This window comes from Macaca thibetana, chromosome 16 (genome assembly GCF_024542745.1).
Source record: "Macaca thibetana thibetana isolate TM-01 chromosome 16, ASM2454274v1, whole genome shotgun sequence".
In the NCBI taxonomy this organism is placed as follows: Eukaryota; Metazoa; Chordata; class Mammalia; order Primates; family Cercopithecidae; genus Macaca; species Macaca thibetana.
The window spans coordinates 71,336,641-71,351,181 of NC_065593.1; the positions used below are offsets into that span (position 1 = coordinate 71,336,641).

Genomic DNA, 14,541 nt, shown 5'->3' on the forward strand with positions numbered 1-14,541 from the left:
TGCTGATACACACACATACATGACAGAGTCCAGGCACTGTATCACACTGATACATGCTAACATACATGTAACAAAGGCCAGGCACCATATTGTGCTGATACATACCAATACATACATGAGAGAGGCTGGGCACCATATCACACTGACACATGCTAACACATACATGACACAGGCAGGTACCAATGCCCACTAGCGCAATGGAGGCAGCAGTGGAGTGAGGGCTGGCCACGTACGGAAGCCGGTGTTAGAGTGTAGCCAATGGTATGTGTCATCATTTCCCACTGCCACAGCAACAAATGACCACAACTTAAGGGCTTCAAACAGCCACATTCATTCATTTATTTATTTATTTTAAGACAGGGTCTCCCTCTGTTGCCCAACCTCCACCTCCCGGGTTCAAGCAATTCTCTGCCTCAGCCTCTCGAGTAGCTGGGATTACAGGCACCTGCCACCACACCCAGCTAATTTTTGTATTTTTAGTAGAGATGGGGTTTCACAATGTTGGCCAGGCTGGTCTCGAACTCCTGACCTTATGATCCACCCGCCTCAGCCTCCCAAAGTGCTGGGACTACAGGCAAACAGCCACATTTATGATCTCATAGTTCTGCAGCCAAAAGCCCAGAATGGCAGGACTGGGTCTTCTTCTCAGCGTGACACAAGGCTGAAAGGGAGGTGTCAAGATTTCTCTAACTTGCCCTTCTGCCATCTTTTTCTGCCACCAGTTGGAGAAAGCTCTGTTTTTAAAGGCACGTGTGATTAGAGAAAGCCCATGCTGTCTGAGGTCACCTGAGGCATGTCACATATCACAGCCACGGGACTGATGTCTCTTCGTCTCTAGAATCCTTGTCCCCCGCCCCCCCCACCCCCCGTGGTGTATGAAATACTGGGGGCTGCTCCCTTCTCACTCCTCTGTCTTTCCAGAACTTTCCAACCCCCAATCTGCACAGATGTAACCTAAAGCTCATTGTTTGCCCTGAGGTTCTTTTTACTATTTCCCTGGAGATTATATCCACTTTTTAGGCGTTTCTTTCACTTTTCAGACAGCTTCTTAAGCCCTGGTCTTTTTGGAGCCTTAATTCATCATCTGTTGTTGTGGGTTTGAGCACGGGAGGGCAGCTGAGCTGTTAAGATGCTGTTCAACCCCAAGGTTCCATGAGTGAATGATCCCAATTGCTGCTGCAGCCCCGCCTCCACCGGGGATTATTATCAGAGATTCATTTCCCACTCCAGGCTCTGCCGTTTCTGTCTGTGAGCACAGGTCACCAGGAGCAGAACCTCCAAGTTGTTCTGGGTTCTCCGCTCAACCTGTCCATGGGGTGTTCATATGTCCCTGGCAGTTACGGCTCACATGTGCCTCCCCCAGCCTATCTACGGAGTATTCGTATGTACCCGGCAGTTACGGCTCACACGCGCCTCTTCAGCCCCGCTTTGCTGGCCAGGGCCCTTAGCCATGTCTTCGGCACCTCGTGCTGGTCCAGCCGTTACTCTTACATTTGGTCTGACTTTCCAGTGTCTTTCAACCAATACCAATCCACCCTGTATCATCTTGCTGATGAATCTTCTGAAAATGTCCCTTTGAACATGACACCTCCTCCTCAGACACCTTTATTCCCCTTTGAGCTCGGGAATGGAATCCCAGCTCCTCCCTGCCCCGCTGAGTCAGACCTGCCGCAGAGCCCAGCAGCCACCACCCGCAGAACCTCCTCCCTTCCTCCAGCCGCAGAGACACCGTCCCCTAAAACAGCACATGCCGCGTGCCAGGCTCCATGCTCAGCCCTCAGCCTCCTTAGTTGGGAGGTTGTGATGATGATTCCTGTTTCCCAAATGAGGAAATCTGGACACGGAAACGTTAAGGAACCTCATCCGCCTCTCCCCTCCTCTGTGGTCTGAACTAGCTCTGCCTGGACCATCTGTGCAGCACCACATATTAACTGCTCACGTTGTTTTTCTTTGTATACACCCGTGCGCTCTCAACCTGGAATGCAGATCGTACACCTCTTTGTAAACCCCAGCCTGGAGCACAGGGCTGTGGGACAGTCGGTACAGGGATGTCTCAGGATGCTTCGGATCACAGAATCCTAGCAGTGCACCTAGCGTAGTCACTTTCAGATGAGAACATGAAGGCCCAGAGAGGTTCGTCCAAAGACCCCCCCAGCCCACTGGTAGCAGAGTAAAGAATACCTCCCGGGGCTCTGAGCTGCAGCGTGAGCTTCCCACCAGGACCTAATCCTGCAGACAAGCAGCCTCTCAGCAGTTGCCTGCTCCTGGGAACTCACATGGCAGCCCTGGTCCTCATTGTGCCACCCTCTGTGTGGGGCAGAGCTGGGGGTTGTCTCCCACCAACAGAACGGTCACCCCCTTTGTCTGGCAGAGGCCTTGGGATGAAGTTCCACGACTGCAGGCGACATCCCAGGCCCCTTTGCATGATCTCCATCATTACGCATGCTGGGTACCTGGGTGACTCCAGGGTTATCTACAATCAAACACCACCCAAAGTTTCTTGCCCGGAGGTTTGCTACCCACTCAGTCTGGCTCAGGAGGCCTTCACGTTGAGATCTGTCTGTTCTTCCATGAGCCCAGCACAGTCCGGAGCTCATTTAATGGCACCGGGATATCGAGTCCATCTCACTCTCTACCCCAGCTCTCTTCTAGAAATCTAGAATCAGACTAGTCATCAGATAAGCCTTCTTTAATAGGGGAAAGCAGTAGCATTGGGAACCTTATAACAGCTTTACAATGGCTCTTCTGAAGAACAAACAAGCCCTTGATGCTCTTTAGTTATTGCCAGAATAATACATCTTGGATTGTTCTCAGTGGGCAGAACATTAGCTAAGGCACAGTCTCTCCCTGCTGTGGCGAGTGTGGCTAATGACGCTTGGGTGTGGAGATTCCTGGGTGTGTGTGGGGCCTGCAGCCCAGTCCCAGCATTGTCTGTGCATTACTCCCTAGTCGACCAGAAGAGACTTCGACCTGGAGTGGCTACATGGGAAAGATGTTCATGGCTGCTACCAACTACCTCCCAACCCAGGTGTCCGACATGATGCATCAGGACAGGGCCTTTGCCACCGCACGCTTGAACTTCTCCGGGCAGAGGAACATCTGTACCCTCTCAACGTACGTATAGTGCCACCCACTCTAAACAAGACCACGCTTTCATCAATCTATTTCTCCAAAGCACAAAAATCCCCAAACCTGAAAAGAAAGAGAAAACTTGCCCCAGGCTGGGCACGGTGGCTCACATCTGTAATGCCAGCACTTTGGGAGACCAAGGCAGGCAGATCACCTGAGGTCAGGAGTTTGAGACCAGCCTGGCCAATGTGGTGAAATCCTGTCTCTAGTAAAAATACAAAAATTAGCCGGGTGTGGTGGTGCGCACCTGTAGTCTCAGCTACTTGGGAGGCTGAGGCAAGAGAATCGCTTGAACCCAGGAAGTGGAGGTTGCAGTGAGCCGAGATTGTGCCACTGCACTCCAGCCTGGGTGACAGAGTGAGACTCCGTCTCAAAAAAGAAAAAGAAAACTTGCCCCAAAGGAAGAGTGAGCAGAATCAAACCCCTGCTATTGCTATCTGACTTCAATACGGATTCTCAGGGGGCAGCTAGAAGTTGGCATGGGAATTTTAACCTGCTGGTTATAACGACGCTGTCTTAAAAACAATTCTTATTTTTCTGTAATTATGTAAAAAGCCTCCAGGTCTGTTTTCTAGTTTCAGACTCCTATGGGGCTGACAGATGTTTTAAGAAGTTGAAAGGAGTTTATTCAAAAGTTGAACATTTTAAAAATTTCACAAAACCTACCAGCAAAGACAGTGAGCCAGTCATCCATTTACCCGCTTTCTGTCTTGGTTAGGGGCAGAGACACATGTCAGAGGGAGACTGAGTCCCATGTAGGGCGCTAATGTGTTCGCTAGCTACTGCTTTTCACAGGGTTACAACATCTACACTCATTTGCCTCATCCACACTATTGTGTTCAAAGACAAGAAATAATCCTGAAAGTAGATCCCAAGGCCAGAATGCAAAGGAATAGCCAGAAGCCCAGACCAGATCAGTGGGCTAAGGGTTTGTCAAAGGCAGAATCTGGTGACAGCTAAGGTGAGGGGGGCTCTGTCATTGGAAGCGAACCCATCACCCATCTCCGTTGTCATCACAGTTTATGTTTTCCTTGGCCCTTAGGATCCAGAAGTTGCCACGGCTGCTAGTTGCATCATCCAATGGACACCTTTATATCTACAATTTGGATCCTCAGGATGGAGGAGAGTGTGTCTTAATCAAAACCCACAGGTGAAGAGACTGCTTTTCAAAAGACAGCTTCTGTCAAGAGCTGGTTGCGTAGAGCTGTCCCTTCGCCAAGAACAGCAACAAGCTTCAATGCCCTTGCTTTGATTTGTTCTTCACTGGCAGTCTCAGTGGCAAACCCCTAGTGGGCTCCTGCTCCGCGCTGGGCTCTGTGTCAGGCGGCCTCAGCCTGTGGTAGTCATCTGGAAAAGTGCCAGGATTAATAACGCACAGGACGGTCCCCCCTCGGCCTGTCCTCCTAACATGGCCCCGAGTTCACAGTGGGCATTCAAACATGTTCCCTGCCACCAGGCGCGGTGGCTCACCCCTGTAATCCCAGCACTTTGGGAGGCCGAAGCGGGCGGATGGCTTGAGTCCAGGAGTTCAAGACCAGCCTGGGCAACACGGTGAAACCCCATCTGTACCAAAAACAAATACAAAAATTAGCCGGATGTGGTGGCACACACCTGTAGTCCTAGCTACTCGGGAGGCTTAGGAGGGAGAATCACCTGAGCCTGGAAAGGTTGAGGCTGCAGTGAGCCATGATCACACCACTGTGCTCCAGCCTGGGCAACAGAATGAGACCCTGTCTCAAAAAAAAAAAAACCTGTTCCCTGCGTGGAATTGGAAGGTGCTCTACCAGGCACGTTGACTCATGACTCATGCCTATAATCCCAATACTTTGGGAGGCCAAGGAGGGCGCATGGCTTGAGCTCAGGAGTTTGAGACCAGCCTGAGCAATATGGGGAAACCCCATCCTTACAAAAAGAAAAAATACAAAAATTAGCCAGGCATGGTGGCGCATGCCTTGTAGTCCCAGCTACTCGGGAGGCAGAGGTGGGAGGATCACCTGAGCCCAGGAAGGTCAAGACTGCAGTGAGCCATGGTCACACCACTGCCCTGCAGCCTGGGCAACAGAGTGAGACCCTGTCTCAAAAAAGAAAAGAAAACAAAAGAAAAGCATTCATGACTTCTGTGAATGGGCACGACTGAGCTCTCCTGCTGTGACCAGGGCACCAGAGCTGCCACTGCCCCCCACTGATGGCCACTCTGCTAGCTAGCATGTCCTCACCTGTGTGTACTGGGAAGAGCAGAGGACCAATGTTTGTTTAGTCAATATAAGAGAAAGGGGCCACTTTGACGGTGTGCAGCTGCCCCTGGCGGTTTCAGGTCACTTCAGCTCATCCTGGCCCAGCAGCGTGTGGGTAGGTCTACAATTTAAACCCACAGAGTTGGCGGGCGGATTACCTGAGGTCGGGAGTTCAAGACCAGCCTGGCCAACACGGTGAAACCCCATCTCTACAAAAAATACAAAAATTAGCCAGTTGCTGTGGTGGGTGCCTGTAGTCCCAGCTACTTGGGAGGCTGAGGCAGGAGAATCACTTGAACCCAGGAGGCGGAGGTTGCAGTGAGCCGAGGTTGCGCCACTACACTCCAGCCTGGGTGACCTAGCAAGACCCTGTCTCAAAAATAAATAAATAACCCACAGAGCTGAGCACAGGCTTCCTCATGCTTTTCCTTTGGAAGGTGTCCTAGATATATGATGATTTCTTTTTTTCTTTCACCCCCTCTTGATTGTCACAAGTAGCTTGCTTGGCTCAGGAACAACAGAAGAGAATAAAGAAAACGACCTCAGACCTTCCTTACCTCAGTCTTATGCAGCAACCGTAGCCAGACCAAGTGCATCTTCAGCCTCCACGGTGCCAGGTGGGTGGATGCGGGGCCAACAGGGGAGCATCTCCAACAGTGACCTCCCTCCCCTTCTCCCTCTGCCCTCCCTCCCCTTCCCCCTTCACTGTTACCTGGGGGTGGAACGCCCTCCCTCCCCTTCTCCCTTCTCCCTCCCTCCCCTTCTCCCTTCTCCCTCCCTGCCCTTCTCCCTTCGCCCTCCCTGCTCTTCTCCCTTCGCCCTCCCTGCCCTTCTCCCTTCACCTTCCCTCCCCTTCTCCCTTCGCCTTCCCTCCCCTTCTCCCTTCACCTTCCCTCCCCTTCTCCCTTCGCCTTCCCTCCCCTTCTCCCTTCACCTTCCCTCCCCTTCTCCCTTCGCCTTCCCTCCCCTTCTCCCTTCACCCTCCCTTCCCTTCTCCCTTCGCCCTCCCTCGCCTTCCCCCTTCACCCTCCCTCGCCTTCCCCCTTCACTGTTACCTTGGGGTGGAGCACTCTTCTTGAATTTTTTATTTCCTCACAGGTGAGGCCATGGTAATAGCCTTTAAACGTAGGACCCTCAACCTGGCAAGGCGTTGCACAATATGGTCTTTTTCCTAACAAGTGCTGTTAACCCTTTGCCTCTTCAAAAATTGCAATGAGGCCAGGCACAGTGGCTCACACCTGTAATCCCAGCACTTTGGGGGGCTGAGGCGAGCAGATCACTTGAGGTCAGGAGTTTGAGACCAGCCTAGCTACCATGGTGAAACCCCATCTGTACTTAAAAAATACAAAAATTAGCCGGGCATGTTGGCACACACTTGTAATCCCAGCAACTCAGGAGGCTGAAGCAGGAGAATCGCTTGAACCAGGGAGGTGGAGATTGCAGTGAGCTGAGATCATACCACTGCACTCCAGCCTGGGTGACAGAGTGAGACTCCGTTTCAAAAAATTAAAGCTAAACTAAAAATTCCAAAGTGCCTGTAGTCCCAGCCACTCAGGAAGTTAAACTGAGGCAGAAGGATCCCTTAAGCTCAGGAGTTCGAGACCAGACAGGGCAACATAGTGAGACCCTACCTCAACAAAGCAAACTTCAAAGAGGTAGGATGTTTCAGACATCTGAAGTGGAAAGGCAGGTCAGGCTTAAAGACAGCAGATGGTGAGGATTATGGCTTGTCCTAGGCACAGTCCCTCCAGGGAGAAGACAGCCCGCCCCTCTGCTTCCTTTGCCCTTTGAGCTCCCACTCCCCACCCGCCAGGTCATGGCATAAAAGCAGATGCCCAGGGCTTGTTTCATGTCTCTTTCTTGGTTTCCAGGTTATTCCGAGGACGGCGGGGCGCTGCGAGGAGAAGTTATTCCTGAACATGAGTTTGCGACGGGACCAGTGTGTCTTGATGATGAGAATGAGTTTCCTCCTGTGAGCATCAGGAACCCGTAACCGGGCAGCTCAGTCTGTGTGCTTAGAAGGAAACCTTCGCCTCATACGAGAGGCGGAGTCCCTTTCCCTGTTTTCTAGTCTATACCAACTAATCCTCTGCTCTGGTATTTGGAAAGCCCTAGGATATTTGTTGTACTGTGTGCTTTGAATCCTACAGAGTAGCCTTTAGGTGTCGAGCTAAACCCTGATGGCATTAGAGTCACTAATCCAGGGAGTCTTGGTGACCTCCCTCCAGCCAGAGGCCTGGAATCTCTTATTTTGCTCCTGTGGCATTGACTTTGCTGCCTAGAAGGTAGGAATATGTGCCTTGCGTAAAACTTATTTTCCTGAGGCTTCCGTGGATGCTTTTGCAGAATGCTGCTTTCCTTGTGCTGGAGGGGATGGTTTCAGAGGGCTGGGCTGTGTGTTCAGGACTCTGAGCTGAGCTGCTGCACTCTGCGGACCAGCTTGACCCTCACTTACCTGCAGCTCTGACTGGCAGACCTGCACCTCCCCAGCAGTTGCAGACACTCATTAAGAACCAACTGGCCGAGTGCAGTGGCGCACACCTGTAATCCCAGCACTTTGGGAGGCAGAGGCTGGAGGATCGCTTGAGCCTAGATGTTAGAGACCAGCCTGGGCAACATGGCAAAACCCCATCTCCACCCAAAAATAAAAAGGCAAAAATTAGCCGAGTGTGGTGGCACATGCCTGTAGTCCCAGCCGTTCTGGAAGCTGAGGTGGGAGGATCACCTGAGCCTGGGAGGTCGAAGCTGCAGTGAGCTATATTGTGCCACTGCGCTCCAGCCTGGGTGAAAGAGTGAGACTCTATCTCAAAAAGAAAAGAAAAGAAAAGCAATTGTATGCTCTGTGGAGGGTGGGAGGTGCAGCGCAGGAGCTTGCCCAAGCACCTTTAGCTGGGTTTCCCAGCAACCTGCTCAGGCTGTTCCCACAGCTAGGGCCCTGAGTGCTGGCTGAGTGCTGGGCGTGGCTTCTCCCACCACCTGCAACTGAAGACAAGATTCTCTCCTGAGTGCCTGCCAGGGCTTCCTCAACTTCCCATTCTTCAAGCTCCCGTCTGGAGTAACATAGACCGCTCTTGTGAGTTTCAGTCAAAACATCCCAGATAGTCAACCTGAAATCATTGCGAGATGGACGTACTGATTTGTTCTGTTTTTGAGACAGAGTCTTGCTCTGTCACCCAGGCTGGAGTGCAGTGGCGTGATCTTGGCTCACTGCAACCTCTGCCTCCTGGGTTCAAGCAATTGTCCTGCCTCAGCCTCCTGAGCAGCTGGACTACAGGTGTGTACCACCACGCCCAACTAATAGTTTGTATTTTTAGTAGAGATGGGGTTTCACCATGTTGGTCATGCTGGTCTCAGACTCCTCACCTCAAGTGATCCACCCGCCTCGGCCCTCCTACAATGCTGGGATTATAGGCGTGAGCCACCACTCCTGGCCGGAAGTAGCGTTTGGGCCAAGACTTGGAGCATCAACTCCTAGAACCAGAGAGGAGCCGCCACTCGGGCACTGAAGCAATGCCCATTAGGCTTTGTTATGGAAATGTCTCCTGATCATGGTTTGTGTCCGTTGAGATTCCAATTGTAAAAGGCTGGAGTGCAGGTCTGGCTTCTTTCTCCGGCAGATCCGTAGGAACCCTCTAGTGAGCACATTTGGCTTAGAAAACAAAGCTGCCGTGGGGCCCCGAGTGCAGGGCTGGGAGCTGTTGTTTGTGATCTCCCACATCGGCTTGTGGATCACAGCGTGAGCTTTTACATTTGTGGCTTTCAAGAGGCAGGTTGTCAGAGACGTGGCTGGCAAGTGAAGTTTATATCTTAGTGGCAGAGAGCAGTTGTTCTTAAAAATACTAATTATAAACGTCAACACCTCTGTTGGCATGCTGCCTAACTATAAACCAGGTGTTTTACCTTTGGGTTCTCATGGCCCCAACTGGCCTTAAAGGGTGTTTTTCTGCACCCTCAAAAGGCAGTGGTTATTTACCTGAAGTTGAGTCTTCCACGAACCAGAGCACTCTCGGTCAGACACTGTGGGGACAAATGTGGCCACTCTACTCTGTCAGGGTTTACCGCATCCAGACACTTACTAGGTTCCGTTTCACTAATTTTGGTAAACGTCTGTGATTACTATAAAACATTATCAGATTCTTCATTGTAATCACAGTAAACCTTGCAACCTCTTATATTTACAGAATTGGGGTAATTTGGATATTGGCATCTAGGAGGTAGTTCCTTGCCAAAGAACCTGTATAAAATAATAGGTACCTTGTGCAGATCATTGATTTGGGGTGAAAAGGAAAAGGGGAGGTGCTTAATTGAAGAACCAGTGAGAAAGTTTGTCCTGAGGCCTGTGTGCCCATTCAGTGCCAGGAAGCTGGGCATGAGCCAGTTGTTTCTTCTCCCTCCTGAGGACCAAATGAGAGAAGGTTGGTTGAAATTGCATCAGGAATTCTTATTTATACACAAGAAATACTTCCTGCCAGTTAGAGTGGTCACCGAACAAGGTCCCTAGAATGGGTGTTAGACCCTTGTGAGTGTCGGGCAGCCCCTGTGTGCAGGGCTGTGTCGTGGCAGCCACCAACCTCTCAGCCTGCCCTCCAGCCTGCAGGCAGATGGTGATGAGGGGCAGTGCTCCCACTAAGGCACTGTCTCAGTAGCCGGCAGGCTTCTCCATCTCATCACGTAAGGACCAGAGGCACGCGTGCTCCTGGGATGCTCTGTCAACATGGCCCATCTCAGTCATGCCTGAATTGGCAGAAATGTTCAATGAGGGATGCTGGGGAACTTCCTCTCTGTGTTCTTATTCTGAATTGTTATGCCTATTGCAAATCTCTGTGCAGAATTCACATCTTTACTCACACTCCTTAAAATCTGCTAGGACCACAAAAGGCTCTTGGAGTCTCAGCTTGGTTAAAATCGCCTCTCTTGCAGCAACACACATACAGCCTTGCCTGAGTAGTCTGCTGCAGGAGCTCTGTGAGCCGCCACCTTAAGAAGGCGGCTCATCACTAGCGATCTTTTTAGAACATATACTGACACTTCATATACTGATCACGCTTGCCTCTTTTGCTCCGAGAGCAGTGAAAGAAAAGAGACTTGATCATTTCTGGTGCCTTAGAAAGCTGCTTCATTCAGGAGGATGAGAAGCTTTTGTTTCAGGAACAATCCAACCTGTACAAGTCTCTGTATTTTGTGAGACTAGTCCCAATCTTGTGAGCAAGAGTCAGGAAATCAAGCCCAAGGGTATAAACTGACCTTACCTTTTTTTTTTTTTTTTTTTTGAGATAGAGTCTCACTCTGTCCCTCAGGCTGGAATGTATTGGCGTGATCTCCACTCACTACAACCTCCACCTCCCAGGTTCAAGTGATTCTAGTGCCTCAGCCTCCCATGTAGCTGGGATTTCATGCCACCATGCCCAGCTAATTTTTATATTTTTAGTAGAGACGGAGTTTTACCATGTTGGCCAGGCTGGTCTCGAACTCCTGACCTCAGGTGATCACCCACCTCAACCTCCTAAAGTGCTGGGATTACAGGTGTGAGCCACTGCACCCAGCCTAAACTGACTTTTTTTTTTTTTTTTTTTTTTTTTTTTTTGAGATGGAGTCTTGCTCCATCGCCCAGGCTGGAGTGCAGTGGTGCGATCTCGGCTCACTGCAGCCTCCACCTTCCCAGTTCAAGTGATTCTCCTGCCTCAGCCTCCTGAGTAACTGGGATTACAGGCACGCGCCACCATACCTGGCTAATTTTCGTATTTTTTAGTCGAGATGAGGTTTCACCATGTTGGCCAGGCTGGTCTCAAACTCCTGACCTAGTGATCCACCCACCTTGGCCTCTCAAAGTTCTGGGATTACAGGCGTGAGCTACCGCACCTGGCCTAAACAGACTTTTTTTTTTTTTTTTTTTTTTTTTTTGAGACGGAGTCTCGCTCTGTAGCCCAGGCTGGAGTGCAGTGGCCGGATCTCAGCTCACTGCAAGCTCCGCCTCCCGGGTTCACGCCATTCTCCGGCCTCAGCCTCCCGAGTAGCTGGGACTACAGGCGCTGCCACCTCGCCCGGCTATTTTTTGTATTTCTTAGTAGAGACGGGGTTTCACCGTGTTAGCCAGGATGGTCTCGATCTCCTGACCTCGTGATCCGCCCATCTCGGCCTCCCAAAGTGCTGGGATTACAGGCTTGAGCCACCACGCCCGGCCTAAACAGACTTTTTAATAGTGATTGAGCAGTCCATGTTTACAAGTAAGATGAGCCTTTAAAAAATATATACATATACATATAAATACATACACACACACAGATATTTTTATACAGTCAGTATTTGCTAGAACTGTGTCATACTTGTCTACATCTAAATAAGCTGGGTGACTGTTATGTGGCCATGAGCGAGGTCAGATAGAAAAATTCCACAGTGCCCAGCCTCTCCCTGCTCACTCTGCATGGGCACAGACCTGTTCATAATGCACCTGCCTCCCAGCCTCTTTCTGAGAAGAGTAAGGCCATTCTGTTTTGATTTTGGTAGATAATCTTGTGCCGTGGAAATCAGAAGGGCAAAACGAAGCAGTCATGATGAGAAGCACACCTCAGAAATCAGGACATCCCCCTATCAGGTGGTTTTGGAGAAAACAAGGAAGGTGGAAGAATGGAGTGCAATTGTGTGAGCAGAAAGGGGGGCAGGAATCCCGGGTGCTGCACTGCTTAAACCACAGGACCTGGTTAACTCCTCACCAAGCTTCCCACGACCCTGGTTGCCAGTGGGCGTGGGAGACATTGTATACACATTATGCTATTTAAAATATGTTCAAACCATAGTGTAAATGCTAATTAACCATATTGGTATATAACCAGAATTTTATATTAAAAGGGGCCTCCTTTTTAAATATATGCTGTGTAAAAAATGTACTTATAGGAACATCTCTTTGAATTGTATTTCTTGTATATTACATACTTAGAGAAACTATTTTAGCCAGGCAAAGTCTTTTTTGGCTGTGACTGGAATAAATCATTTATTACTGGGAGTCCCATTTTGGACACTAATAATAAAATCATGGCAATGCATTTTTGAGGTTTTAATATTTTTTTATTTCCTCGTGGTAATAGGGGACAGGAAGAACTCTTTAACATCTTTTAAATACAATCGTTTCACCCTTAAAAGGAGAGGAAGGGGATTGGGCCACAGACTTACCCATGGACTCGTCTGCTCTGAGATCTGGAAAGCGACCTAACTTTGGTCTAAATCTGTGCACTGTTTGCTAGAAATGTAGGATTTCAGGCTCCACTCGAGACCTACTGAGACAGAATCCAGATTCTCACAAGATCCTAGGTGATTTGTTTGCATGTTAAAGATGGAGACCAGTGAGTACACTGGTGTGTGGAAGGAAAAAAAAAATAGAGCTCTGCCCTAGATACTAATTAGAATGGATTTACACGAAAATGACCAGAGACACTGGGAACCAGAGAAACAACGAAACTAAAATGTATCGAATATCTGTTCTGTGTCAGGTAACGTGCCAGGCATTTTCATGTATGCCTTTATTTAACCCTCAAAATCAACTTGCAGGTTAGGTTAAACAATTGCCCAAGTTCAAAAGCTGCAGCCGGCACCTGTGCCTGACTCCAAAGCCCGTGTGCTTCCCATTAGGGCACACTCCCTGCCCAGAGCCAGCACGGCTCAGCTGCTCTCAGGCCAGCGTGGAGGAGGGACAGGATACAGAGGGGATATGCAAGGCTAACTCCAAAACCAAATTCCAAGACTAAACTAAAGCGTGTGTTTGTAAAGAGGGTAAAAATGAAGTTTGGAAACAAACTTGCCTAATACCCAGATATTCCTCCTTGTCTGTCATGGGGCTTGACAGCGGCAGGCAATTTGGTAGGGATTGCAGCAGGGAGTTACTGAAGGGTCCTGGGTGTAATCTGCACTGGAGATGTTGTCATTGGCAATGTCTTGAAGGACGTCTGCAAGAACCTTTCTGACCTTGGGCAGCACGGCCTGGTACTCCGCACCACCTCTTTCTAGAGGCACAGCTTCTGCGATATCGTCTTCCAGGTTGAAAATCAGAGGAAGCTTATGCTGCAGCTCAGGCCCGATGCTCCCATCACATGCTCTGGCTCCACCTAGAGAGAGAATGACAACAAACACCTCGCTAACCCTGACAGTTGCCCTATGTTGTAAAGACGAGAGCTGCAAGTGATTATACATTAATGCAAACATACCAGATAACCAAATGTTCCAATGATGGCTCTCTCTGTCAGAGAAATGACCTTGAGAAATCTATTTGCTCCTTCCAATGATGATCCTGTGGTCCAAAATGTTTTGCTTTTTCATTTCTGTTTTTGTTTTTTGAGGCAGGGTCTGGCTTTGTTGCCCAGGCTGGAATGCAGTAGCATGATCCTAGCTCACTGCAGCCTCAGCCTTTTTGGGCTCAAGCGATCCTCCCACCTCAGCCTCCCAAGTAGCTGGGGCCACAGGCATACACCACCACACCCAGCTTCCCCCCGCCCCCCCACCAGAGACAGGGTCCGCTATGTTGCTCGAGCTGGTCTCGAACTTCTGGCCTCAAGCAATCCTCCTGTCCTAGCCTCCCAAAATGCTGGGATTATCAGCAGGAGCCACTGCACCCAGCTTAAAACGATTTGGAAGTTCTCCTTGAACTTGCCTTCAGAGCCAGTAGAACATTCATTCAAGTATCTTTATTGACACAAAATCAGGATATAATTTTTTTTTGTTTTTTGTTTTTTTTTTTCAAGTTGGAGTCTTGCTCTGTCACCCAGGCTGTAGTGCAATAGCGCAATCGTCGGCTCACTGCAACCTCTGCCTCTGGGTTCAAGCAATTCTCCTGCCTCAGCCTCCTGAGTAGCTGGGATCACAGGCACCCGCCACCACGCCCGGCTACTTTTTGTATTTTTAGTAGAGATGGGGTTTCACCATGTTGGCCAGGCTGGTCTCGAACTCCTGACCTCATGATCTGCCCACCTCGGCCTCCCAAAGTGCTGGGATTACAGGCATGAGCCACCGCACCAGCCAGGATATAATTTTTTTAAGTATCTTTAACCTCTGCCCTTTAAGAGTAAATTTGATTTTTTTGAAAATCGATTTCTTGACTACCAATTGGTGAATCAAGTAGAAAGGTAGGTGAGGAATTTTACTTTGGGTTGAAGATGACAGTCTTATGTGGATTCGAATCTGGCTGTGAAAG

At 49.7% G+C, this 14,541-nt stretch overlaps 3 protein-coding genes across 9 annotated transcripts in view; 1 reads left to right on the forward strand and 2 right to left on the reverse strand.

Moving 5' to 3' along the window:
* The window catches only part of WIPI1 (WD repeat domain, phosphoinositide interacting 1), a 38,431-nt gene extending 26,028 nt beyond the window's left edge, over window positions 1–12,403 (forward strand). For both annotated transcript variants that reach the window (XM_050762460.1, XM_050762461.1), the window contains 5 exons: window positions 2,950–3,114; window positions 4,172–4,279; window positions 5,862–5,980; window positions 7,235–7,335; window positions 11,868–12,403. In XM_050762460.1, coding sequence (XP_050618417.1) covers window positions 2,950–3,114; window positions 4,172–4,279; window positions 5,862–5,980; window positions 7,235–7,335; window positions 11,868–11,915 — 541 coding nt within the window. In that variant the 3' untranslated portion in view covers window positions 11,916–12,403. The remainder of the gene's footprint in view (window positions 1–2,949; window positions 3,115–4,171; window positions 4,280–5,861; window positions 5,981–7,234; window positions 7,336–11,867) is intronic.
* Window positions 1–14,541, reverse strand: part of PRKAR1A (protein kinase cAMP-dependent type I regulatory subunit alpha) — a 132,206-nt gene that overhangs the window by 102,294 nt on the left and 15,371 nt on the right. The gene's annotated exons all lie outside the window — the stretch shown is intronic.
* The window catches only part of ARSG (arylsulfatase G), a 147,591-nt gene continuing 145,853 nt past the window's right edge, over window positions 12,804–14,541 (reverse strand). For all 6 annotated transcript variants that reach the window (XM_050762449.1, XM_050762446.1, XM_050762448.1 and 3 more), the window contains one exon: window positions 12,804–13,459. In XM_050762449.1, the coding sequence (XP_050618406.1) occupies window positions 13,185–13,459 (275 nt within the window). In that variant the 3' untranslated portion in view covers window positions 12,804–13,184. The remainder of the gene's footprint in view (window positions 13,460–14,541) is intronic.